We start from the raw sequence: 25,352 nt of genomic DNA, 5'->3' as shown, positions 1-25,352 counted from the left end.
AAACATCTCTCCATGTTACAGAACACACTTTAATTCAAAATGAAATGGTGCTACAATGTAAGTTACATTTCATTACGCATCATTACTGCTATGTCTCTCAAATGTGACAAGCTCAACCAAACCATTCAGCCCATATTTCTTAAGGCCATTTAGCGAGCTCAGTCATTTTTCCAGCATTTGCTGAAGGCTTTGACGAATTAAGGATTGCAGAGTGAACGTGCGAGCTGTGATTGTTCCGAGTCTCTCATGGTAACATCAGCCAACAATGCTGCCTCTCTTTCAGAATCCGAATGGAAAAACAGTGTACCTGACACGTCCAAGCCTCAATTCCTAACATGAACAGAATTTGCCCTCTCCCACACACATACACCTACACACCGCACAGCAATGAGCTGTGAGAGGCCAAGGCAAAATCAGGAGGGAGGGGGGGAGGATGGTAATATCAACACCAAGTGGTGAATCATCAACATAACTGTAGCAGATGCACCGTATTTGCTATATTTTGTACTCGAAGGATTGAGTTTTTAACATAGCATGAACATTTAATGGAGACACACTTCACGCATGGCTTTCTAATGAGGGCTATCTTCAGACTAATTGGCCGCCACCGCCGCCAAAAGGCTCCCGTTTTAGTCATTTTGCAGGCTCTGCACAAACAGTAGCACTCCATTTGCTCTTTAACAACGCTTAGCGCGAAGACTTTATTTATTTCAGCTGACTGCGGAACACTTACTCAGATTCGCAAAAATGACTCAGGCGCTCAGTTCCAACAGAGAAGTCAGTCAGCTCCTTCTCTCATATTCAGCTACAGTCTTGGAAGAAATGTGAACGATATGATAAACAAGGTATTTGAGATAACAACGCCACTGCTTTCAGACCTAAATCTCAGAACACCTTATTTTTCCCCATCTCCTAATTATTTCACAACATCTAAAATGTCAGCTGCCCTTTACATTGTATAAAGACCCAAAATCAATGGTCCAGACTTTACTTCAGAACAAAATCTCATTGTGTTTCATACATTGGGCCCGTCAAAATGTAGCCCTTGCAACAATAAACATTATTTGCATGTCATGGCATTGTTTAAGGGCCTTTATTTAAAATGAAGGGGTCACTAAAGCATAAATAAAGCAAAATTGGTCTTTTAATGTAAAAGGTTTTACAAAATAAAATCGATAATGATAAAATGATAATCCAAAAAGGTGGAATGGTAAATAAATTTCTTTATTTCATTAGAGAGGCTCAATTATTATACAATTTCCTAATTGCAATTATTTTAGCTAGCAGCTATTTTCCACAGTTGCTGGCCTTTACAAGGACATTACAATGCTATTGGTTTGAGGCAAATCAGGTTAAATAAAAGAAAGCAGAAAACGCCTTTGTTGTGACACATCAGAGGTCAAAAGGCAACAAAAGTTCACTTTTCTGACCGTTTTTTACACCATCAGAGGGCAGCACTGAGTGATGTTTGTGTATTTGAGCTCAGCCTCTCATCAGGTTGGGAGATACTAAGCATCAACAGGTAGGAAGTAAGACTTGACTTAGGCCTGCCCTTTAACAGCCGCTTACAATGAACAGAAAACGACGATGAAATGGTTGATCACAATTATTTATATCGCAATTGTCAGCAAAAATGTCATCGCTCTGGTGGACAACGCACTTTAAATCGGCCCAACCTTCTGTTGCTATGTCCACTAAACTTTCAGCTCAGGCAAAGTTCTGTCCACTTGATGGCCATCTTGGCCACACTCCCCAGTCAGTTATTTCCAGTCATACAAGACGAGACTGCTGTCTCTTTGAGTGGTGAGAGACCCATAAACCCCAAAATAGCCATGTTAACATTTCCAAAGCATATTAGTTTTTGAAAAAAAAAAAGCGTGAATAATTTGTGCCATATGGCTTAATGCACATTGTTTTTTTAAAGCTTGGCTACTGTTTGGCTACTGTATAGCTACTGTATTGGCTACTGTTTTCCTGCTTGTGGATCAACCAGCAAGCCAATGGCTAATTTTACTGAAGGACAGGATTTTTTTAATTGCTAGGCAGCTAAAAGGGCAAATTTTCATGTCTAGCATGGAGGAGGTTTGAGCCACGGCAGATAAGCTACCCTTTCAGATGAGCTCATTTTAAAGCTAACACTAGAGCTATTTGGTGAAATGCTGGATGCTAAATCAGACACATTGTCCTGTATACATTGTTTTTATGAAATGTAAATAATTACACACATATGAGGGCATTCAAATTCATCTTTACACAGCCAGTATTATATATGCACACAGTGCAGTCCTGTAATCAGTTAAGCTAATGTATCTCACTACCTGATATTAGTATTGTTCTGTAATATTATTTATCATAGTAAAATGAGCGTTAGAATACTGTAACATCAGCGTAGAGTCAGAGTCAGGGGAGACCATGATTTCACTACGAGAAGTGCTCTTTATTAAATACCAGGGCAGAAAGGCACACACAAAGCACTGAACTGCCAGGGGAGGTTACTGCCAGTCAGAGGCTTCACCCTGATAGTCGACCAACCCCAACACAAAACACACGAACAGCACACGTCCCCCAACAAAGAAAAACACAGTAAACACATACCTTGACTGGCAAACAACAACATAAACAACATTTAAGTCCCTCGTCCGGAGGTGCCCACCTCTCACGCCTCCTGTCAGTCACTGTTTTCCAAGCTTGATTCTGTACAGTCAGACAGATGTGATGTCAAAAGCAGTAGTTTTTCAAATCAGCTGAAAGAATCAAACTAAAGGACCATTTGTGTATCTACATTTTATATCACGGTACATATTATTACAAACCCAAGTGTAGTCCAGCTTGGGAGAGATGCTAATAGATGCCAATAAACTGGCCTAGTTGCAGTGATGGTCACATAAGACTGGTAGCCTGTGCTATAAGAGCCTTACCAAAGCTTAAAGTGAGCCAAATGAAAGAATCGTATCTTTAGCCGAGTTTTCATTGCAAAACTGTTCAAGTATTTTCTGCCATTAGGAACAACTTATCAATTTTTCAGCATCAGGAGAAATGAAGAAAACATATATTTAGGGAATAAAATCTCAACAAGTCAGTATATTGCTTTTGTCATTTATTTATGTTGTCCACACTTTGCATTAGCTGCTGTGCTTTGGGCTACAATAGAGGCTCAGTTAAGTAGCACCAACCTTATAAGTATTTAACAGTGTAAAGTACCGTACAGAAGTCAGAGACCACCCTACATTTATTTCACCTCTGCCTTTTACACTGTAGACTGGGGTTCAATCCCCACCTGGGCAAGCACCCTACACTATACCAATAAGAGTCCTTGGGCAAGACTCCTAACACCACCTTGGCCTACCTGTGTAAAATGATCAAATTGTAAGTCGCTCTGGAGAAGAGCGTCAGCCAAATGCCATAAATGTAAATGTAATGTCTGGTCAAAAATGGCCATTAAATGAAAGTTATTCATGTTTTAGAAAAAAAAAGAAGAAAAATAAGAAGAAAACGTCACAGAAGCCTCAGACCTGAAACAGAATATCTAGTTTTCAGTATTTTTTGTGTCCAATCTTTATTTTTATTACAGCTTCCACTCTTTTTAGGAGACTTGATTTCAGTTTTTCATAATAATCTGCAGGGATATTTTTCCACAATCTCAGAAGTTGCATTTTCCGCTTCTCACGGTCTGAGTAATCCCACACACATCCAAAGATGTTGAGGTCTGGACACTGGGGTGGTCAGTCTGTTGTTCTGCGAACAGCAGCAGCTTCTTTGATTGATATGAAACTACATCTTTTTATCTGTTTTCTTTTCTCCACTCTCTCGAAGATGAAAGGTTTAGGCACTGTTTATCTGATGGGGACAGTTTTGGTGGTCTACCAGGTCTTCCAGGTGGTTGTTAGGAGTCCCATTCCCTCTACCGCCTCTAATCCTTTTTTTAAAACTCCAGTTTTCACTTATTTTCCTTTGACATTCCACTTTGTTGTGCGAGTAAATGATATAAAATCTAATCTCCTCAGAAATATCTCCTGAAAAATGAGTAACTTGGACTTAACAGGCTTTCTGGCTGTACATTAAATTGATGAAGGCTGGGATCAGAATTTTGTGCAGTACAACGTAATTCTTTAAATGTCAGGGGGTTAATTTACTGAAACTGTGAGCCACACAACAGCAGCAGAAGACAGCAACAGCGTAGCAGAAGTGCCTGTGCAGGCTTTGCCCTCATTCTAGGCTCTCCCTGATGTACTGCCATGCACTAAATATTCTAGAATCGACCTTGCTGAAAAACCTCCCACAAAGCCCAGCACACCTTTTAGCTCTCAGAGCCAAACTTTACTAATTTAAGAACATTTCTGAAGCAGGATCAGCTGTTTTTAGTAGCTTATCAGTCTCACACTCTCCAATAGGAAAAGCATACTGAAGAAAAATAGCTCAGCCCACCCAAGGGAAACCCAAACCACCATCAAGGGAGCATTTAAGCAAACGCAAGTTGTGCCAATAAAAGGCCATTATCTTGAAACGAGTCGTACGGTATACCAAAATGTGAAGTTTCTTCACATGCATTCCCCTCAGACCTGAGAGCGAAAAAATATCAAATTAGCTCTGCGTCTCTGCAGATTTGCTCGCAGCGATTCATTAATTCCAGATGAAATGACAGCCGCGAGCTGTGGCCCACTGGCCTTGTTTCTAGTCCCAGCTGACTGGAGTGACACATGTGTAGTTTTCTTTTAAGTCTGACTTACTTTTACTGTGTCGAAGGAGGGCGAACGTGTGGTAGAAGAAAGTGTGTCAAGCTGTATACGGGGGAAATTGGGTTAGATTTCAACGCTGAAGGATCATGTTAATAAGGGGCACATGTGAGATTAGAGACAAGGGCTCTGAAACAAGGGGACAAGTGGACACCTGCAGTGCCCAGGTAGATTTACATTGATTTCACAACAAATAACTGAGGGACAGGACTTTATAATAACATTGTTTAATAAACCATTAACTGACCATTAACGGCTGTGAACAAACCAATAGTTAGTCAGATTCTGAAAAATGAACAAACATTTCTAAACGAGGGTTCACGTAGTTGTTGACATGTAATTTCATGTTTATAAATACTGTACAAGGTGCACCCCATTCACTAATAACATCACTGTACAACATCAGTATATGCATACAAATCCTTGCAAATTACTGAAATGTTTAACTTTTTAAAAGCCACATAAGTTTTATATATTGTCCGGTGTGTGTGTGTATGTATATATATATATATATGTATCTTTGTATCTCCAAAATGTTTTACAGGAGAAGGAAAAACCTTCTTGACATATAATTTAAGTCAATGGAACCAGATTTTTTTCCAAGTCATTTCTTTTGGTCCAGTAAATGTGACATTTACAGACAATACAAAGGAATATTATATATACACTGCTCAAAAAATAAAGGGAACACTTAAACAACACAATATAACTCCAAGTAAATCAAACTTCTGTGAAATCAAACTGTCCACTTAGGAAGCAAAACTGACTGACAATCAATTTCACAGCTGTTGTGCAAATGGAACAGACAACAGGTGGAAATCATTGGCAATTAGCAAGACACACTCAATAAAGGAGTGGTTCTGCAGGTGGGAACCACAGACCACCTCTCAGTACCTTTCTGCTTTCTGGCTGAGGTTTTGGTCACTTTTGAATGTTGGTGGTGCTTTCACACTCGTGGTAGCATGAGATGGACTCTACAACACACACAAGGGGCTCAGGTAGTGCAGCTCATCCAGGATGGCACATCAATGCGAGGAGCACTGCCAGAGCCATGCAAAATGACCTCCAGCAGGCCACAAATGTGCATGTGTCTGCACAAACGGTTAGAAACCGACTCCATGAGGATGGTATGAGGGTCCGACGTCTACAAATGGGGGTTCTGCTCACAGCCCAACACCGTGCAGGACGCTTAGCATTTGCCAGAGAACACCAGGATTGGCAACTTCGCCACTGGTGCCCTGTGCTCTTCACAGATGAAAGCAGGTTCACACTGAGCACATGTGACAGACGTGACAGAGTCTGGAGACGCCGTGGAGAGCGCTCTGCTGCCTGCAATATCCTTCAGCATGACCGGTTTGGCAGTGGGTCAGTAATGGTGTGGGGTGGCATTTCTTTGGTGGGCCGCACAGCCCTCCATGTGCTCGCCAGAGGTAGCCTGACTGCCATTAGGTACCAAGATGAGATCCTCAGACCCCTTGTGAGACCATATGCTGGTGCGGTTGGCCCTGGGTTCCTCCTAATGCAGGACAATGCTAGACCTCATGTGGCTGGAGTGTGTCAGCAGTTCCTGCAAGATGAAGGCATTGAAGCTATGGACTGGCCCGCCTGTTCCCCAGACCTGAATCCGATTGAGCACGTCTGGGACTGTCTAGGAGTTGGCGGATGCTTTAGTCCAGGTCTGGGAGGAGATCCCTCAGGAGACCATCTGCCACCTCATCAAGAGCATGCCCAGGCGTTGTAGGGAGGTCATACAGGCATGTGGAGGCCACACACAATACTGAGCCTCATTTTGACTTGTTTTAAGGACATTACATCAAAGTTGGATCAGCCTGTCGTGTGTTTTTCCACTTTAATTTTGTGTGTGACTCCAAATCCAGGCCTCCATTGGTTAATAAATTTGATTTCCATTGATGATGATTTTGTGTGGTTTTGTTGTCAGCACATTCAACTTTGTACAGAACAAAGTATTCAATGAGAATATTTCATTCATTCAGATCTAGGATGGGTTATTTGAGTGTTCCCTTTATTTTTTTGAGCAGTGTATATATATATATCACTAAAATTGATGTATTTATGTTATTATTCAGTTTTTTATGAGGCACAATACATGGCTCATTTACATATATCAGTCTGAACAGCACAGTATCAAAATTCTAATTCTAAAGGGATAAGAAGTTAGACATAGGATATGTGTAATAATGGATTATGAGCGAGACAGAAAGAGACCTTGTTATCTTTTCTGTTCATCATTTGAGCAATTGGCCTTTTCAAATTATGAAAACATTGAAAAATGGCCAAAATGGAGATAGGAGGTTTTGTCTAGATAGATAGATAGATAGATAGATAGATAGATAGATAGATAGATAGATAGATAGATAGATAGATAGATAGATATTTCATGTGCGAAGTTATAACTCCTATTCACAAGTGTTAATCTTAGTTGTAAACCTTTTTGTAGTAGCTAAAGTAAAGTGAAAACTACAAACAACAGTTTTAATTAGCTTCCTTTGTCTTGTATAGTACTGTAATGCTCCATGCAAGGCAGTGTCACTTAGACTGAGAACTAAAAATCTTACACTTACTGCAGTTTGGTGACTTGCTGACCTGACCTGACAGTGCACGTTGCACAAACAAGGCTCACCTTCTCTGTATAAATGCAAAAAATCTTTGATACAAGAAATAAAAGTATTAGATTGTATTTTCACACATTGTCCTACTTATATAGAGGAATCTAAAACTCACCTGATTCCCAAATCATAAATGAAAAGATGTGCGATAAGTGACTGTCATGTGTAATGGATCAGAGCGCTGTTGCAGTTGCTGCACTCGTTTGGCAGAGTCTCTCCACCTCTTCTCTTCTACACCCAGTAGCGAGACCCCGTGCAATGCTGAATATTTAAAAAATTGCATAGATCAACAGCACGTCGCTCAGGCTCAGTCACATGTGCTCTGCGCCTTTGTTCATGAAACCTCAACTTGTTATGAACAGTTTCAACTTTACTTCAGCAGCTGCAAAAGGTCCATAACTAAAGAATGCATATTTGATACCCGTCTATTAACAGGTTATAACATCACACCTGAGTTATCTACTTACTGAGCTACACGATGTTCATTATCATATACACATACTGGACAAAATACAAAGCTTTCGTCACTAGAAAAGCTATACATCTCAGTAATTCGTTGTGATTTATGTACATGTACTGATATAGAAATCAATGTTTATTAATGAAAAGTTGTGTCTTAAAACACCTTGTATTCATGTGGACAGTCATTTCTAAACATTTGTAAACTTTCAAATTCTAATTAACCTCTTAACAAGTGATGGGTCTCCTGGCAGGCCCAGAGTTTTATCACACACTTCTATAACCTAAGAGTAGCTCAGTCAGTTAGTACTGAGGTCCCTGTAGTAACAGAATTATAAGCTTTTGTATAAAATGTTAAAGGGTTAAATGATTTGTTCACAGCTATTAATGGTCAGTTTACGATTTTTTAAACAAAGTTATTATAGCCCCTTAAAATGCAGGGTCCCTTACTACAAATACACTACAAACTATTCAATAACTCTCAGATCTTTCTTTCACACATAGAAACACAAAAAAGCAATAATACACTGCATTGTGTTCAAAACAGCCAAAACTAGCTTTTCCTTCATGTTGGATGAATGACTGACTAAACAGGGGGCATACTTGCTATTGACCGGTCAGCTGTGGAGGATGTATGGTGTATTTTCGAGGCGCTTAGCGGAAATGTTGACTTTTTTATTTATATACACAGTTTAAAAATAAAAGTGCATTGCACAGGCTCGAGGAGAGCTTCTCAGTCACAGACAACAATAAAAAGAAGTGTGCTTGAGAAAGAAAAGGCATCATTTGAATGCTCCCTTAGGGAACCAAAAGTGGTTGTTCTATGGCACTATGCAAAGAACCCTTTTGGCACCTTTCTTTTTAAGAGTGTTCAAGGAAACATTATAGACAAACTGTGAAAATAACATCACTTATGTGTCATTAAAGCAGTCTGCCTACCCGAACACTTCTAAACTGCATTATACGAACAGAGTGCCTTCAGCCTCACAGTCAGGGTTTTGGCTGAGTTTCGCTTCATCTCATCTGCTGCACGTCTGACATGACTAGACCTTTGCCAAAATTTTGTTTGGAAGGCAAAAGCCTCTCTTTCAAATCAGCTCCGTCTAACCTTGAGCAGCTTGCAAGCTAAATTACATTAAAATGGGTCTTCACAAATGTACTAATCCTTAAATTTACACAAAATGGGCCTACCATGAATCAAATGGAGCTCAAATGGAACTCATGGGTGAAGATCTCCATAATGAAATCTGTTCGATGTCAAATATGCCATCACTTCCACTACATATCCAGGAATGAATGGACACCACCTAAAGCCTTAAGTGATCATTTATTCACAAAATGTCCAGATTGGGCTTTTAAAGGACGCTTCAGTGATTTCTTCATGTCACCCACCTCCACACCTCCACCAACAGTGCAATGGCCCCATATGTGGAGAGTTCCCTCAGCCTGCCCGGCCAACGCCAGCTGTCATCCTCTCCTACTTGAAGCCTCCATCGAATCAGGAATTTTAAGCACTAATAAAATCAATCACCACTACTGATTTGATGTGATCGACATCAGTTCTTCATCCAGATCCCACAAAAAACAGTGAGTGTGTTTACATGTACTCAATAATCTGCTCATAATCAGATTTCTCCTGTTATCTGATTATTCAAATGGCCATGTAAGCAGTATAGAACTTAGCTCAGCAATCAGATTTCTCAGTGCATGTAAACTCTTACTCTGATTTCTTTCAGATTTCATGTGTGAAAACAAACAGCGGTACTGGAAATAAGTGAACAACGTTGTGGTGAGATGGCAGCAAAACACTTCTGGAGCGACAATGAAACCAACGACATGCTTGACAGAATGAAGGATTTAAATCTGCTTGGTGTATGTATGAAAATATTTTCAGCAAAAGTGGCGCGATGTTTTAAAAAAAGCTTCATCATGGAGTTTTACATTATGTTTATATTACGCCGTCCTCTGTGAATTTAGTGGCTGGTTGCAAAGCAGAAATCTGATTACTGTCTGACGCATGTAGACCTGGAGTTTCCCCATTATCTGATTACTCAAATGCATGAAATCGCATTCATCGGATTACTGTCAAAATCTGTTTTTCTGCACTTATCGGATTATTAAGTACATGTAAATGCACTCAATGTTGCCTTTACAGCAGTTAGGGCAAATGAAAGCAGCTACACAGTATTTTACATCTACCAACACTCAATTCAGCTAATTATGTCAATGATTTCACGTGTTAAGGAAACCTAAAAGGCTTTGGAAATCCTTAGATGTCAGCTGAAACATTTCCAATTCATAAAGCACAAGGAATGCAAATCTCTGAGTTTGATACCTCAGATCAAGTCTAAAAGCTCACTGCTTTTACGGCTTGCGGCTTTTAGACTAATTATGTAGCACTTTATAAGAATATTTAACTCTAAGGCCCTGTTTATACCTGCTGTTAACATCTGTCTTGAGTGACCAGTGGCCTATCTCACGAAACAAGTACAACTTAGACGGGGTTGCTGAGTTTACTATGCAAGCCAACCAGTAAGTCCTCATAGGCCTTCATAATTTTAATATGTAATGACAACGAAGGTAAAATAGTAAGGAAAAAAAGCTTTAGTGTGGACCATTATGCCTAGACATGTACCTCTCCACCATGAATAAATGAAAACATTTTTTGTTTAAATAAGCCTTCCCTCACACCTGTCATAAAACAATGTCTCAGACCTCAGGCAAAGTATTCATAACCACTTAATGTAATAACTTTCTGTAAAGTCGCTCTCAGAGGCATTAAACTCTTCAGATGTCTCGCTCCTTTCACCACCACCGCGAATAAATCTGACTTGGTACATTTCTTTAGAATGAGGCATTTCACATCAAGCTGCTCTAAACGATTTTGTTTTGATCTTAAACATTTGATTATGCTTATTATTTATTTATTTATTTATTCATGTCAAATCTGTGATATTTGCCTTTAACAACATGATTTGTTTTCTCTACTGAAAAGCGATATTTTTAATGTGACTCACACCACAAACATCACAAAGACAAAAAAGTGACCCAAGAAACGACTTGAGGGGTCTGACACTGCCAGAAACTGGGCCTTGATTGGGACAAGAGCTTCCAAAATCCAGAATTTAACCTGCCTTACAGCAGGTTAGTCCTGCAGCATAAGTTGCCATGGTGATGCAGACCACGATCTACAACAGAAAATCCAGGGATGGACTAAGCTTAAAGTTAGCGGGGTAAGAAAGGAATGCAACCCTGATTAGTGAGACAGGCCCTGATCACAACTGGATGTACAGTGATGTGTGCAGCCAGTGACACTTAACGCTTCCATGGGTCTCGAATGCATCTCCAGTGAACGCTTGTCATTGAATCTGATCACCACTGAAGACACACTGGACCTTGCTTACACCCGTCCTGTACTCAGCACAGTCTCCTTATGATCGGAACTCCCAAGCTGCTTGTTAATGCCAGGCATGAATGGGGTCTAAGTGCGTTAATAAGCTCATTTGTAAAGGACAGTCAAATACTTTAATACGGTTAAAAAGTGAGAAAGGCCGCAACCAGCTTATTATTTCATTTCATCAGTGACAAACTGTATTCTGCAAGAAGTTATATGTGGTCTGTTTTAGCTCATAAATTGCAAGGCACACTAAACTCTGGGCAGTCAAGTTTAATGAATAAAACGCCAATGATGGCTGCAACGCTCAACCCAAAAGACCTCTAAGCTAAAAAAGAAGCACCCCAGTAGGTGGACAGGAGCACTCACTCAGAGCACAGCCATACCTTGAAATGCACCACTGTTTATTAAGCCATGTCATGAGCCATGGTAAAAATAAAAATCCACAGTACATCCAAAAGTATCCAAAAAAGTACCCTTTAAAATCTATGAATTCAGCTACTTTAGTGTTCACCCATGGTTGGCACAGCGGTTTAGTTGCCCTCAAACCTGTATAATCTTCATAGAAAAGCACTGACCAATAGAGTGAGATGCTGTGGATGGGGAATGGACAGCCTGACCAAGGCCAAGCATAGCCTAGAGGAGTGTAAAGCTCCCCAGCGTTGGGCTGTGGAGCAGTAGAAGTACGTTCTCTGGAGTGACGGAGCTCCATACAGTACCTTTGGGATGAGTTGGAGGGATGTTTGTCCAGAGCCTATCATCCAACATCAGTTCCTGACCTTACTAATGCTCTTGTGGCTAAACGCCATCAAATCCTTGCAGCAATGTTCCAGCATGTACTCTTCCCAGAAAAGTAGAGGCTGTTATTGCATCATCGGAGGAACAAACTCCTTCACAACTAAACATCAGTATACAGAACTAACAGGTCTGCACCAATCAATGTTGAATTTGATTGGAAAAAGTCAGACTTTATGTGGCTTACAGCCAAGCAGACTGCAGAAAATCTGCCCTGCTTAAGTCAGATATGCAGAAAAATCAGATTTGAGCTGCCTGTCTGAATAAAACCTCATAACTTTCTAACCAACCTGCATTCCTGGTGTGAGAAAGTAATGAAGTGAGGATGAGGATGGTGGCTGTTGTGGCTGTGCAAAAGAAAAATTCAGAAATAACAAGAAACTTCCAGCTAGTTAAAGTCAGGACCCCCTAACTTCCCTAACCACCCCCCCACCCAGGAAGAAATCAGTGCAGCTGGCAGCTCTGAGTACACTAACAACCTTCCAATAACGCCCCCGCTGAAAAAAAACACTACCAGGTGACAGTGCTCTTCATTGCCAATTCCTAACTGGTGAGGTACGAAGGGGATTATGGGAAGGACAGCAAGGAGAAACTTTTGGATAGGAAAGCAGAAAAGGATCATAAGCCACCGAAGCCGGACTTCCATACAAAACTCACAGTGCATGACAGTAAACAGCAAATCAACAAACTCTTGGAAGCCCCAGTAGTTCTCACTCTGCATGAGGCACAGGTAAAAAACCACTTCCGCTTTTAGAAGCCTTGATCAGACAGAGATAAAGAAGCGACTGCATTATCCAAGAACCACTCTGGTAATGATCCAGCCATATTCAGAGCTACAGCAGCTTGGTCTGTCGCATGGATACCGGCAGAGCCCTCTGATGATGTCGCCTTTATATAAGCCGATGGAAAAGGCGAGGAAGGGAGGGCAGGGTTCTGTGGGTGTTGGGGTGAGGTGGTGATGTCAAACTGCTGAACGCTTCTTTATAGCCAAGTTTGCATTTATCAGCAGAGAAAGAATCTCTGTATGAGCGGAGGAATATTTACTTGGCACGATTCCTGTGACAAGATACCAGAAGTTCATCTGAAGCCAGAAACCCTTCTTAGATTCTCTGCTAAATGAGCTCACTGGATTCAAATGTTACCTCTTTTCCACATGAGTAGAAAATATACTACATCAAGAAAACTGACCGTTTGCAGAATAATGATAGACTTGCCTCTCATCCAATCACTATCCAGCTAGAAAAAACAGCATAGACCAGTATTGCTGGTCACCAGCAAACCAGCATATGTTGAGTTTAAGATGCTGGTATGTTAATATGCTGGTTAGCAGTAACAGAGATTAATATTGATGTCGTCATAAAACCCTGTTTCTCTGTTTTTATCACTTTTCACTTTTGACATCTGAAAATACCTGTTGCCCTTTACATTTTGTGTAAATTTGAATGAACGGACTAAAAGAAATGGCCCAGAATTACTTGGAAGAATTCTGGTTACATTGACTTACATTAAAAGTAAAGAATCTCTATTCCTTCTCCTGTAAAGTTACCATTTGGGAGATGCTTCGTTTTGTTCCGAATGCACTGATATGATGATCACCAGCATAAACAGCACATCATGGCTGTCCAAAGAAAAAGAAGTAACTCCAAAATGGTAATTTAATAGGAGAGGACAAAAACTTTAATTACTTTTAATGTAAGTTAAAGTAAAAACAGGTCATTTCAATCAATTTTATACAAGTTGGCACCAAACCAGCACTAGACCAGCATAAACCAGCTGAGACAAGCTTAGTCCAGCACAGAATGCATGTTGGACTGTGCTGTTTTTTTATCAGGGTGCTCTTCCAAAGCAACTTCCTCCATCAAATGACTGAATTGGTTAGAATTATTAGACTAAGAGAGGTGAAAAGAAACATTACTGAGGAACATGTCATTCAGACTCACCACATCCCGATCAGTTTATAGATTAAACTCTTTGGAAGACCAAACTGAGAGGAACTATACCTGTTTGCTCTGAGGTAATGTTAAGATCGGCTAGATAGCTAGCTAAGTAAGCTCTGATCAACTGCTGTCAGCTAGCTTAATAAACATGATTGTACAGTGTTTGTATTGGAAATTAAAACATTCTGTGTTAAGATAAATATTAATGTGCTCATATGTGAGTATACGTTCGTGATGTTTCATAAAAGTTCACCTAAAAACCTTAAGCGTCCTTGGGTTTGTGGAAGGCATTACATAAGTTGAACTTTTAATAACAATAATAATAATAATTATTATTATTATTGTTATTATTATTGTTGTCGTTGTTGTTGTTGTTGTTTGTGAGACGAGTCTTCTTCAGTATCACAGAGTAGCTCCAGCATTAGCTTTACAGTAGCTCAGCCAGTTCATTTTTGAAGAACAAAGCATTTTGAAATGCGTCCTTACAGATTTTCTTCTGTGCTACTAAACTTCTTAGCCTGTAAGCACAAGGTTAGTCTGTGAGCGAAGGCTTCCAGGTGGCCTGAGCTAAAAATTTGACAAACAAAGAGTAACTAAGTAAGGTGGGTCAGAATTTCGCAAAGCGTCAGGCATTACCAAAAGTGGACTGACAAAATTGTCTTTATATACTCTTTTTTTTATTCATGTGGAAATGATGTAAGCATTCGAATCACATACATTCAATGCATTGTTGTTTTTAAAGTTCTAAACTTTTGCCTGAGGTAAAAAAAAACACTTCATTTGATAAGAGTTGGAAATGCATGAATGGAATCCACTTAAATATGAGCCAGATATGACTTACCCACTCAGCACCACGATAAAATCCATGACATTCCAGCCGTTCCTCAGGTAGGAGCCCTTATGGAAAACAAACCCCAGGGCCACCAGCTTGATACCAGCTTCAAAACAGAAGATTCCAATAAAGTAGGGCTCTGTCTTCTCCTATTGGGGCGTAGATAAACAAATATAAATAAACAAACAAGAGGGAATGGAATGAAGGTTCATCTAGCATATGATATCTGACAAAGCTGGGTGCCTTTGAGCATATGTTTTTGCATTCATGATGCATTTCTATGCATTTATTAAAGCAATAGCTCTGTTAGAAGCCAATGTTGCTGACAATAAAACAAACAAACAACCACCAATTAGAATTATGCAAATGACATCATGCTAATTGGTGGCTAGCTCCCATTCACTTGATTGACCGTGCTTGAATATCTTGACCAAACATGCAAATGCATTAGCTGCATTAGCATAATTGATAAAGCAATTATTTTAACTCACAGAAGCGCTTCGTTCTTAAAGGGGCTCTCCGGCCTAAATTAAGAACTTAATCATCACTGCATGTCTTGTAAACGTGCTTAATTGCCTTGGACAGTGGTGTTGCAGTGGTCTCTAAAGCAAGATTTCTTGGTTTAAAGACTAAGTAAGTCCCCTTCTGATGATGTATCCTAAAGGTAGAAGTATATTTTGAAAGACTGTTGTTTTTTAGGATGGATGCTTTGGGACTCCAGCTTGCTAGTCTTTGTGGAAAGGTGTAAATTGTTTTGACAGCAGGGGGTTCTCACCCCTCCTCTCTCATACCTCTTTATTCACTAGCAGCTCAAAAGTATCTTAGTTTATCTGATAACAGAGTTAGAGGGATAAATATTTTTGGTCAAACATATAAGATTTGATTCCTATTCTTCTAACCAGAAAAGGGTTAACATTTCCATATCCTAGAAATCCTAATTTTCTTTGCTACTGTAAAATAATAGAGCTATATATCGCTGTTCTAGGAAGAAAACCAAACCTCGTATCTCTATTTTTGTCATTTTTCAGTTTTTGACATAATTTGAAAATACCTGTTACCCTTTTACCCTTTACATTGTATGTAAATTCCATGATGAATGGACTATAAGAAATGGCCTAAAATTACTTGGAAAAAAGTCTGTTTCCATATATATATATTAAACTCTTTGGAAGACCAAACTGATAGGAACTATACCTGTTTGGTCTCAGGTAATGTTAAAATCAACTAGATAGCTAGCTAAGTAAGCTTTTATTAACTGCTGACAGCTAGCTTAATAAACATGATTGTACAGTGTTTGTACAGTCTGTTTCTATATATATATATATATATATATATATATATATATATATATATATCCATCCATCCATTTTCTAAGCCACTTCTCCGTCAGGGTCGCAGGGGGATGCTGGAGCCTATCCCAGCAGTCTTCGGGCGGAAGGCAGGATACACCCTGGACAGGTCGCCAGTCCATCGCAGGGCAGACAGACAGACACAGACAGTCACTCACACACTCACACCTAGGGGCAATTTAGCATGTCCAATTGGCCTGACTGCATGTCTTTTGGACTGTGGGAGGAAACCGGAGAACCCGGAGGAAACCCACGCAGACACGGGGGGAACATGCAAACTCCACACAGAGAGAACCCCGGTCACCCGGCTGGGGAATCGAACCCAGGCCCTTCCTCACTTTGAGGCGACAGCGCTACCCACCACGCCACCGTGGAGCCCTATATATATATATATATATATATATATAAATAAATTCTGTCAGAAGAAAAACATTTATCTCCAAAATGGTAACTTTATACAAGAAGGAAAAAACCTGCTTTGCTTTTAATGTAAGTTAATGGAAACAGACTTATTTCCAAGTAATTTTAGGCCATTTCTTATAGTCCATTCATCATGGAATTTACATACAATGTAAAGGGTAAAAGGGTAAGGGTATATATATATATATGCCCTTACCCTTTTACCCTATATATATGTGTGTGTGTGTGTGTGTGTGTGTGTGTGTGTGTGTGTGTGTGTGTGTGTGTGTGTGTGTGTGTGTGAGTGTGTGTGTATGTATGTATGTGGCTCATTTACATATATCAGTCTGAGTGGCACAGTATTAAAAACAGCCTGTTTAACTCTAAGGGATAAGAAGAAGTTAGACAAAAGTCATGTGTAAAATGGATTATGACACAAATGTCATACATGGACTTAATAGGACAAAATAAAACGCCATAAAATGTAGAATATATACGCCTTCACAGCGCTGCTAAGTGTAAAACCCAGCATGAAGATATGATACCAGGATTTCTCATTACGTGACGTGGAGCGCATGCATATATTTGCAGTTGCCGCCCATGAATCATCTGAGACCAAGAAGTGTGGGCTTCACAGATATGACGTGTGATTGTATATTAAGCAAATGCATCTCTGCTTTTGTTGATGAGGAGGTAGTCATAACTGAAGAGTTCACACTTATCCCACCTGGGCATTTAGACCATAAGCTGTTCTAGAAGAACTGACCCTATGACACTCCACCAGTGACTAATGCTGAAGCACCATACAGTCTGTTGATATTAATACCACAGAGAACCAAGCCCAGTCAATGTCCACATAAACATCTATATGTCCACACAGCACTGCAGAGATTACAACCTATAAAACATTTAGTACCATCATTAAAACTCCTTAAACTCTATTGAGTTAGTAGACTTTTGCCTCTTTGTCCAGTAGCTACAATAAAATATTCAGGAACTACTATAAAACTATCTTGATATTGACAGAAAAATGTCTCAGAAACACATCACTGATAAGTTTGCTCCCAAAACAAATGAAAAGAGCAGAAATGACAGAAAGGGGCTTTGCAACCTAAAGCTAGATTTAAGTATGCTGTTGGTTATTATCCTGTAGTGTAGCCTTCAGCCTCATCCGTTAGACAGAATTTCCAATTTTATGTTGTTTTCATGTTTTGTCAATGTTCTCTACATCCAAATAAATCATAAAAACATTGGGAATCCCGGTGGTGTCAACCAATCCTGGCTGCTGGCCTAGACACTGATCTATAGAAAACACTAAACTAGCATTAGTGTAACTACTACAGTCTACTGTCATTCAAGTTTGAAGAAAAGAGGAATCTCTATTAAGAGTAAAATGACTCCATATACAAGTTTTTACCCTTTCGGAGAAAGAAAAATGCTGAAGGCAGGTAAAATATCTAGATAGCAAAAAAGGCTGCCTTGCTAACTTGTAGTATGTTAGCTTTTAGCTTGTTGTGCCCCTCATCTGACAAGTCCTTTCTGTTGTTAATACACTTTTACAGTTGCAAGAAGTTATTCAGCCTCCTAGAAGTAACATAAGCTAGCTGCCTTTCTTCTGCATTCCCCAAGAAAACCACCACACAACAGCTGTCATTTTTTCAGAAGTTCCTCCCAACTTCAAGATACCAGTCAAATTGGGGTTTTCCAAATCGTTAAACCAAAAAATCTCCCATTAGAGACTACTGTGGCACTGCTTTTTCACTTACATTCACCGGCCACTTTATTAGGTACACATTGCTAGTAGAAGGTTGGACCCCCTTTTGCCTTCAGAACTGCCTTAATTCTTCATGGCAGACTTTCAACAAGGTGTTGGAAACGTTCCTCAGAGATTTTGGTTGGTTATTTGAGTTACTGTTGCCTTTCTATCATCTGGAACCAGTCTACCCGTTCTCCTCTGACCTCTCACATCAACAAGGCGTTTTCATCCACACAACTGACCGCTCACTGGATATTTCCTCTTTTTCTGACCATTCTCTGTAAACCCTAGAGATGGTTGAGTGAAAATCCCAGTAGATCAGCAGTTTCTGAAATACTCAGACCAGCCCGTCTGGCACCAACAACCACGCCACGTTCAAAGTTCCTTAAATCCCCTTTCTTCCCCCATTCTGATGCTCGGTCTGCACTGTCTTGCCCACCTCTACATGCCTAGTGCACTCAGCACTTTAACTTTATACTCAAACTTTGCACAATGTAAGGCTTACAGGTATGACTGTGTGTGTGTGTGTGTGTGTGTGTGTGTCTGAGTGAATGAGGTTGGAATGCAGGTTGTATTTTATTTTATTTTGTATTTATTTTATGTTATTCCCTACCTGTGAATGTCTGTCTGATACTGTGCACTGTGAGCTCCTGTAACCAAAACCAAATTCCTTGTATGCGCAGCACACCTGGCCAATAAAGCTTTGATTCTGATTCTGAAATACACTCATGTATTCGAGTCATGGCCATGTGATTGGCTGATTAGCTATTTGTGTTAACAAGCAATTGAACAGGTGCACCTAATAAAGTGGCCAGTGAGTGTATATAAGAAATGTTATATAAGAAATGTGATTGTTTGAATATTATTTTTCTGAGTAATTGCTGGTTTACTCTGTTGACCCTAGCATATATTAAACTTGATTATGCATTGATAAAACATTAATCCATTTTTATCCTTACAGAAAAAATACTATCACTGGGGTGGGTGAGGGTCTCTTAGGGCCCTCAGATGTTTAGAAATGGTCCTGGATCTGATAAGTAAAAGCCTCACCAGTCTTTTGGACATGGGCGTCTTGTCCTCTCCAGGAAGATGCTGTTCCAGAGCCAGCACGATGCAATTGGCGATAATGGTGGCCAAGATCATGTATTCAAATGGAGTAAAGTGAAGTTAAGGGCAACAAAAATCTGCTTATTTAAGATGACGGGCATAATATAGCCATTGAGAATAGACAGCATGCATACTTTCACATATGATTTACCAACAAACAAACGATCTGTCCAAACAAAGGACAAATCTCGAGTGATTTTGCTTCGCTCTTAAAAATAATGCCAAAAAGAGTTCTTTGGGGAACCACTGTTGCTTCGTTAATGAACCTTGAATGTTTCTTTAAAGAAGAATTTTGGTTAATGGGATATATGAGTGTGAAAAACCTCCAATTAAAGGTTTTGTTTGTTTTTTTTTCCCCAAGAACTGTACATCCAAGCCAAATACCATTTTGGAACCTTTTTTTGGGCTCTGGCTGGTCTAAAGGCATTTTTTCCACTGCACAAAGAACGAGAATGTTTGATAAGAGGAACCGGGACTGTGCTTTGTCAATTGGCCGTTGATGCGTTACTGAAGGTTCCAGTGTTATGGTTTGCGCACCTGCTCAGGATTAGTACTAACAAGAGCTGAATCTAACAAGTTTGTTATGTACGGTTTCATGTAAGCCAAGTAAAGCTCCCTCACAAGCAAGGTAGCTTGATTATCAATATTAGATACTTTAGAGAGGCTTAAAATAACAAAAATAGTTCATTGTTATATGACTGCTTAAGTTGTATCTCAAACTAGTGGAAAATGAACTAGAACTAGAACCATTGGTCATTCACTGAAATTTCTAAAGTAACATTGGCATTGCTTAGCCAAATGGTCAGTTGTTGAAATCGCAGTGTCACATCACAATCTGCACTAATGGTTTATGATGGATCTCCACAAACCATTTGCGCAGTGGCCTTTGTGCGTAGGCAGCAGTACTGCAAAAATCTAATACAGCTTCCAGGCCTTATGCTGTAGTCAAAAGCTTCTCTATGACTCTACTCTTAAAAATAAAGGTTCTTGGCTTGGAGGTATTGTTCTAGGAGAACATTTTGATTGGTATAAAACCTTTAGGTACTTTAAACTTTCAAAAAGGTTCTTCGCTCTTGCATGTCTCATTTAGAAAAGGGTTCTTTAAAGAAGCATCCTTTGAAAGGAGGTTTTCCTGAGTGCTGGCAAGGAGAGCAGTTAATGCTGCGTTCCCAGTGGATTAGTTTGATAATTCTGTTCATATTTTAGTTGTGACTCGCTGTGTCTCCGGATGATCTTCAGAGAACCAAAAGTGGTTCCTTTACGGCTCTACTCCAAAGAACTCTCTATTTTAAAGAGTGCTGGATGAAAGGCCATAGACCTACAGCACGACAGAACTTCATGTAATGAAATAAGTCCAGCTCATATTATACAATTCATCCTCTTATGAATTCCAAATGAGATTTTCGCAATGCTGAAATCCTTTGGATGGAACATGATTACTCGAGTGTGGAGTGTCTTCGGAGACTGAGTAATTCTCCCCTCCATTATTAATTTCTTGCCACCACCATAAATGGTGTCATGAACCCACAACGGACGCCATGATGAGGCTGTGGGATTTTGAGTGATTCACACTGAGAGGACGGCGTCCACACAACAACGAGCCGCTATAAATAGCCCTGGTAGAAGAGAACTTCCCACATGCAGTTCATTCTTTACTCCATCTTCAATCAGCTTTATGTAAAAGGGCTTCATAAAGGCCAAAAACAAACATCTCATTAAGCAGCAGAGGAGACCATGGTCAGCATCACTCGCTGCAGCTTTTCATTTTTCATCATTTGTGGCAAAAATGATCAAACACATGAAGGTTGGGAGTGTCAGACAGATCAAACAAAGGGAATGGCATGTAGCAGTCAGATGTGAAAGAGCGCTGTCACAGTGTCAGCTGTACAGAAAAACCTCACTGTGAGAGACTGTCAAATGCCCAAAGACATGGCATTGGAACTCTAGGCTTTTCAGTCATACTGTGCATATCTCATTAGAATTGGATTTGATCACTAGCTAATTAGTATAAATGATTATCTGGCACAATCCATCTAATTATACAGTCCAGACAGTTTCCTGGAAAAAACATTAAGCCTAGTTCTGGACTGAATTACTCTGATAATGGTTGTTCTCCACTGAGTAATCCTACATCCTAATCCTGAATAATTATCTGGAAATGAACTGGGCACCCTTAAAGAGGAAATTCCATCCATTTTTCCGCATTGTTGGGACGCAATCAATACCATTCAGAATGGTTTGGTGGGGAAATGTTACATTACAGAGAGTTTCTTAACAGTGTAAGTGAATCAGGACTCACAAGGTCTACAATTGCTAATGCACTCATTTTTATTTAGCATCAAAAATGACCGGTGAACCTGCCTGGCTTCATATGTAATGTTGATAATGGCAAAATAACGGTCTCTTTTGGGACTACTTTGCCTCAGCACCTCGCATATAACCTTCCACCATGAACCAATTAAAAAAAAAAATACATTTCAGGTCAGAATCTTAGGTCAAAGCTATCGTAAAACAATTTTTCAGCATCAGGCAGTGTATTCATGACCTTCTCATGTAATAACTATAATGTAGCTTTTATAAGCATTAAACTCTTCAGATGTCCAGTGCCTATCACCACCACTGTGAACAGCTCTGTGTTGGCAAGTTTCCCTAGAAAGGAGCATTTCACATCAAACAACAAAGGACTTTGTTTACATCCTATTCGTCTAATTATGCAAAGATTTTGAAAAGAAGTTGTTCACTGGAGTGATGCTGCTTTGGGTTCCCTAAAGAGCCCTTTAATGGATGGAACCATGCCCAATGAGATGTGTATGAAGAACCTTTGTTACAGTTTTGAGAACCTCCATATAATATAAAAACTCAATACAAACTACAACTGTACATCCAAGCCAAGAACCATTCAGAACCTTTATTATCCTGTAAATAAATGGGATTGTCTTGCATCCTATGATAGGCTGTAAATAAAATATTGACCAGTATTTATGCATACAACATCTACAAGCAGAAGTGCTGATGTAGGCTTATGTTCCTATTTACTCAATATTATGTTTAGCTACAAAAACCTATTCTGGGTCAACAGCCCAGCTTCTATTTGCTGCTACATACAGTGGTTGCAAATAGATGCTGGAAGCACCAAAACAGAGCCAGTCCCCCCACAACTTGCTCTTTGTTTGATAATAGTCAGCAGGGTATCTGTAATAAGCATATCCACTATGTTTTAGTGGTTTAGCCCTGTTGTAGTACTGAAAACAGGCCTGACTGGGGCTTTAAGTTCAGTCTAACTACCTGTTTCAGCAGAGAGGGACAATCACCTGAACGTCTCCGGCTTAGAAATTTGCTCCAACAACTGAAACTGATGTCTTAAGTCAACAATATGCACACAGAGCTCTGCATGCAGGAATGAATGTCAGGCTCAGTTTATATAAACTAGTGTTCTTTTTCAACTTGAGAGTTCAGAGCTGATCTCAGTAATGAGCTAATATGTGGAGTTCTGAATCCATATTTGAAAGTAAGCCGCTAAGATGACCCCAGCATAACCCCTGACTATGGCCCTAACATCCAAAGCTCTGTCCGTGTCAGGATTACCTCTTTGCTGCTGTAAAATCTTGTAAAAGCTGTCTTTTTTACATTTTTGCTGCCTGTAAGTGAAGTTATGCATGGTGTACCTATCAGTTTTACCAAGCTCATAAGCAAAGTATTGTCTTCAGTAAGTCAGTGGGCGTTTCACAGGCTACCATAAACAAAAAGTGTTTACCAGTGGTGCAGTGCGAATTTTAATCCAACAAAACATGGCAACTTTCTGCAATCGCAAACAACTGAAGCTCCAGTGTATCCAATGGCCATAACCAATGAAACAGAACCCAAAGTAAATGACAGCATTTTCCCTATTCACGACTACTGTGGCCTACTTTTCTGTCTCCTCATAACAAAACAAACATTGGGCCTCATTCACCAATATCTTCCTAAGTTCATGAGTGCTGGCAAGGAGAGCAGTTAATGCAAATAAATTTGCCTTGAGGTCCCTAATTCAGCTTCATGACATTCATTAAGGGCAGAATCGTTCTTAAATGTGCGTAGATTATTTTCTGACTTAATCTCAACTAAGACTACATTGGTGTCAGAATAATCGTAAAAACTGCATAAGTTTGACCACACGTGTGCCTGGTTTGAGACCACATGGACAATTCTGAGCTTCTCTGTGATCAAATAGACAATCACAGCTCCAAAATCCGAGTCCAGTCTCAAAGCTCCAGTGTTCTCGCAAGTGATCCCACCCACCCACACCACCACCTGACCCTAGTTATGAACGGCTTGAGAGTCGGATCAGGTAAGCCGGGAACACTTACAGCTGTGCAGGAAAAGTGGGTTCTCAAGAGCTAGAGCTGAGAACACCCTTAGAAATGTTAATGCGCTGTCCATGGTACTGATGCTGACCACACCAAAGCCACACACAGCAAAACAAGCTTAACAGCCTCTAACCTCCAAACCCAACAGTCAGAGTCAGCCGTGTTTAAGACTGCTACATTGTGAAGAGCATGAACGCGTAACGCGGCGCGTAACCAAAGGATATGGCCACTCTATGATCCTCCTCGCGTACTTTCTGATGATGTTGTTCTCGGCGAAGATGAACAGGGACCTGTTGACGGTGAGGCAGTTGTGTCTGGCCGGGGTGGGGTTGTAAAGCGCCATGGTGCGCGCGCGCTGAGCCTTGGCTTGCTTCGCCTCTCCAGCGCTCGCCTCGGCGCCGTTCCCCTCGCGCTCCGCGCCCATCTCTCGAGGCGCTTCGCCTTCAGGCTGGCCCATGCTGCGGACGTGGACGACGCGGGTGCAGAAACGAACGCAAAACGTCCCACCTTCACTCCATACCAATGTCCCCTACGCTGGACAGACGATGCTCTTGCAGTCCAGCTGCTCACATTCCATTCACTTTTCTTTCTTCCTTTCTTTTCGGCTTGTTTTTTCAGGAAAGTTGACCGCGTGGATGTTGACGTTGGATCTCCAAGAAGCAGCGCGGGGAACAAGGTCGACGTGGCACGTGCATCTCCAACTGGACCCTCCACCTGGACCGGAGAAATGAGAACTTTCAGCCGCGGCGTCCTGATTCAGGATGGGGTTCTTCAGCAACCGCGGCTCATCTCGAACCTGCTTCCTCTGGTTCTTCCTCCCAGGTTCTTGGCCGTCGTTTTCTGTCCTTGCTGCCCTCCACCGCACGCAGGACAAGCAAGGGGGTCGCCGGCCAGGCGCACGAAGGCAGCGCAGGAGAAATCCTGTGCGTTCGGTTAGCTCTCACTTTGTGGGCGCGATCATCAGCAGCTCAGAAATCCTTCAACACTCCACCCCCCAGCCCCCCACCCCTCAGCACCACCACCAACACCACCACCACCCCCCCACCCCCTACCACCACCACCACCATCCATCCACTACCTTCTCCCACGGATTTGAGCGCAGCAATTCATTTATTTCCCCCAGGCACATTGGGACATAGGAAAATCAGTTACCATGGCAATCTGTGTACTCTCAGCTTCAGTCTCAGTACTGTATTGAGTGCATGCAATGGGAGTAAACAGCTCTTGTACATGTATGAACTAGGGTGGGAACAAAGTGAGATGTTAAGCTGAACAAGGTTCTTTTTTCTTTTTCTTTCTTTTTTTTTTTTGTAGGAGGTTAAGTTTCCTTGCGTGCATTTGTAGGACGCAGAACCTTTAAAAACCCTATCCCGGGTTCTTTCCGTCTCTAATTAGAAGGAGCATTATGCAGGCAGATGCAGGCGTGATCCAGCCTGGTTGTTGTTATATCATCTCTGTGGGTGCAACCTGTTGGCTGTGTTCCTATCCGCTTTCTTACGCCTCTATCCAAAGGCAAATGCGAGCAAATCAGCCTTTGATGGGAAGATGTTAACGGATCAGATCATCAAAGGGTGGAGGGTTTTTGTGTCTTTGTGTAGCTCCAGTTCATTAATAATAC

At 40.7% G+C, this 25,352-nt stretch overlaps 1 protein-coding gene across 4 annotated transcripts in view; it reads right to left on the bottom strand.

The window, feature by feature from the left end:
• Positions 1 to 24,712, bottom strand: part of cacna1eb (calcium channel, voltage-dependent, R type, alpha 1E subunit b) — a 90,775-nt gene extending 66,063 nt beyond the window's left edge. For all 4 annotated transcript variants that reach the window (XM_037546842.1, XM_037546848.1, XM_037546851.1 and 1 more), the window contains exons 1-3: positions 23,959 to 24,712; positions 19,332 to 19,437; positions 14,787 to 14,926 (exon numbers count right to left, since the gene is read on the bottom strand). In XM_037546842.1, coding sequence (XP_037402739.1) covers positions 14,787 to 14,926; positions 19,332 to 19,437; positions 23,959 to 24,191 — 479 coding nt within the window. In that variant the 5' untranslated portion in view covers positions 24,192 to 24,712. The remainder of the gene's footprint in view (positions 1 to 14,786; positions 14,927 to 19,331; positions 19,438 to 23,958) is intronic.
• Positions 24,713 to 25,352: the final 640 nt, after the last annotated feature.

Source organism: Pygocentrus nattereri, chromosome 2 (genome assembly GCF_015220715.1).
Source record: "Pygocentrus nattereri isolate fPygNat1 chromosome 2, fPygNat1.pri, whole genome shotgun sequence".
NCBI lineage: Eukaryota > Metazoa > Chordata > Actinopteri > Characiformes > Serrasalmidae > Pygocentrus > Pygocentrus nattereri.
The sequence above is the reverse complement of the archived record's forward strand: the minus strand, read 5'-3'. Positions and strand labels throughout refer to the sequence as shown.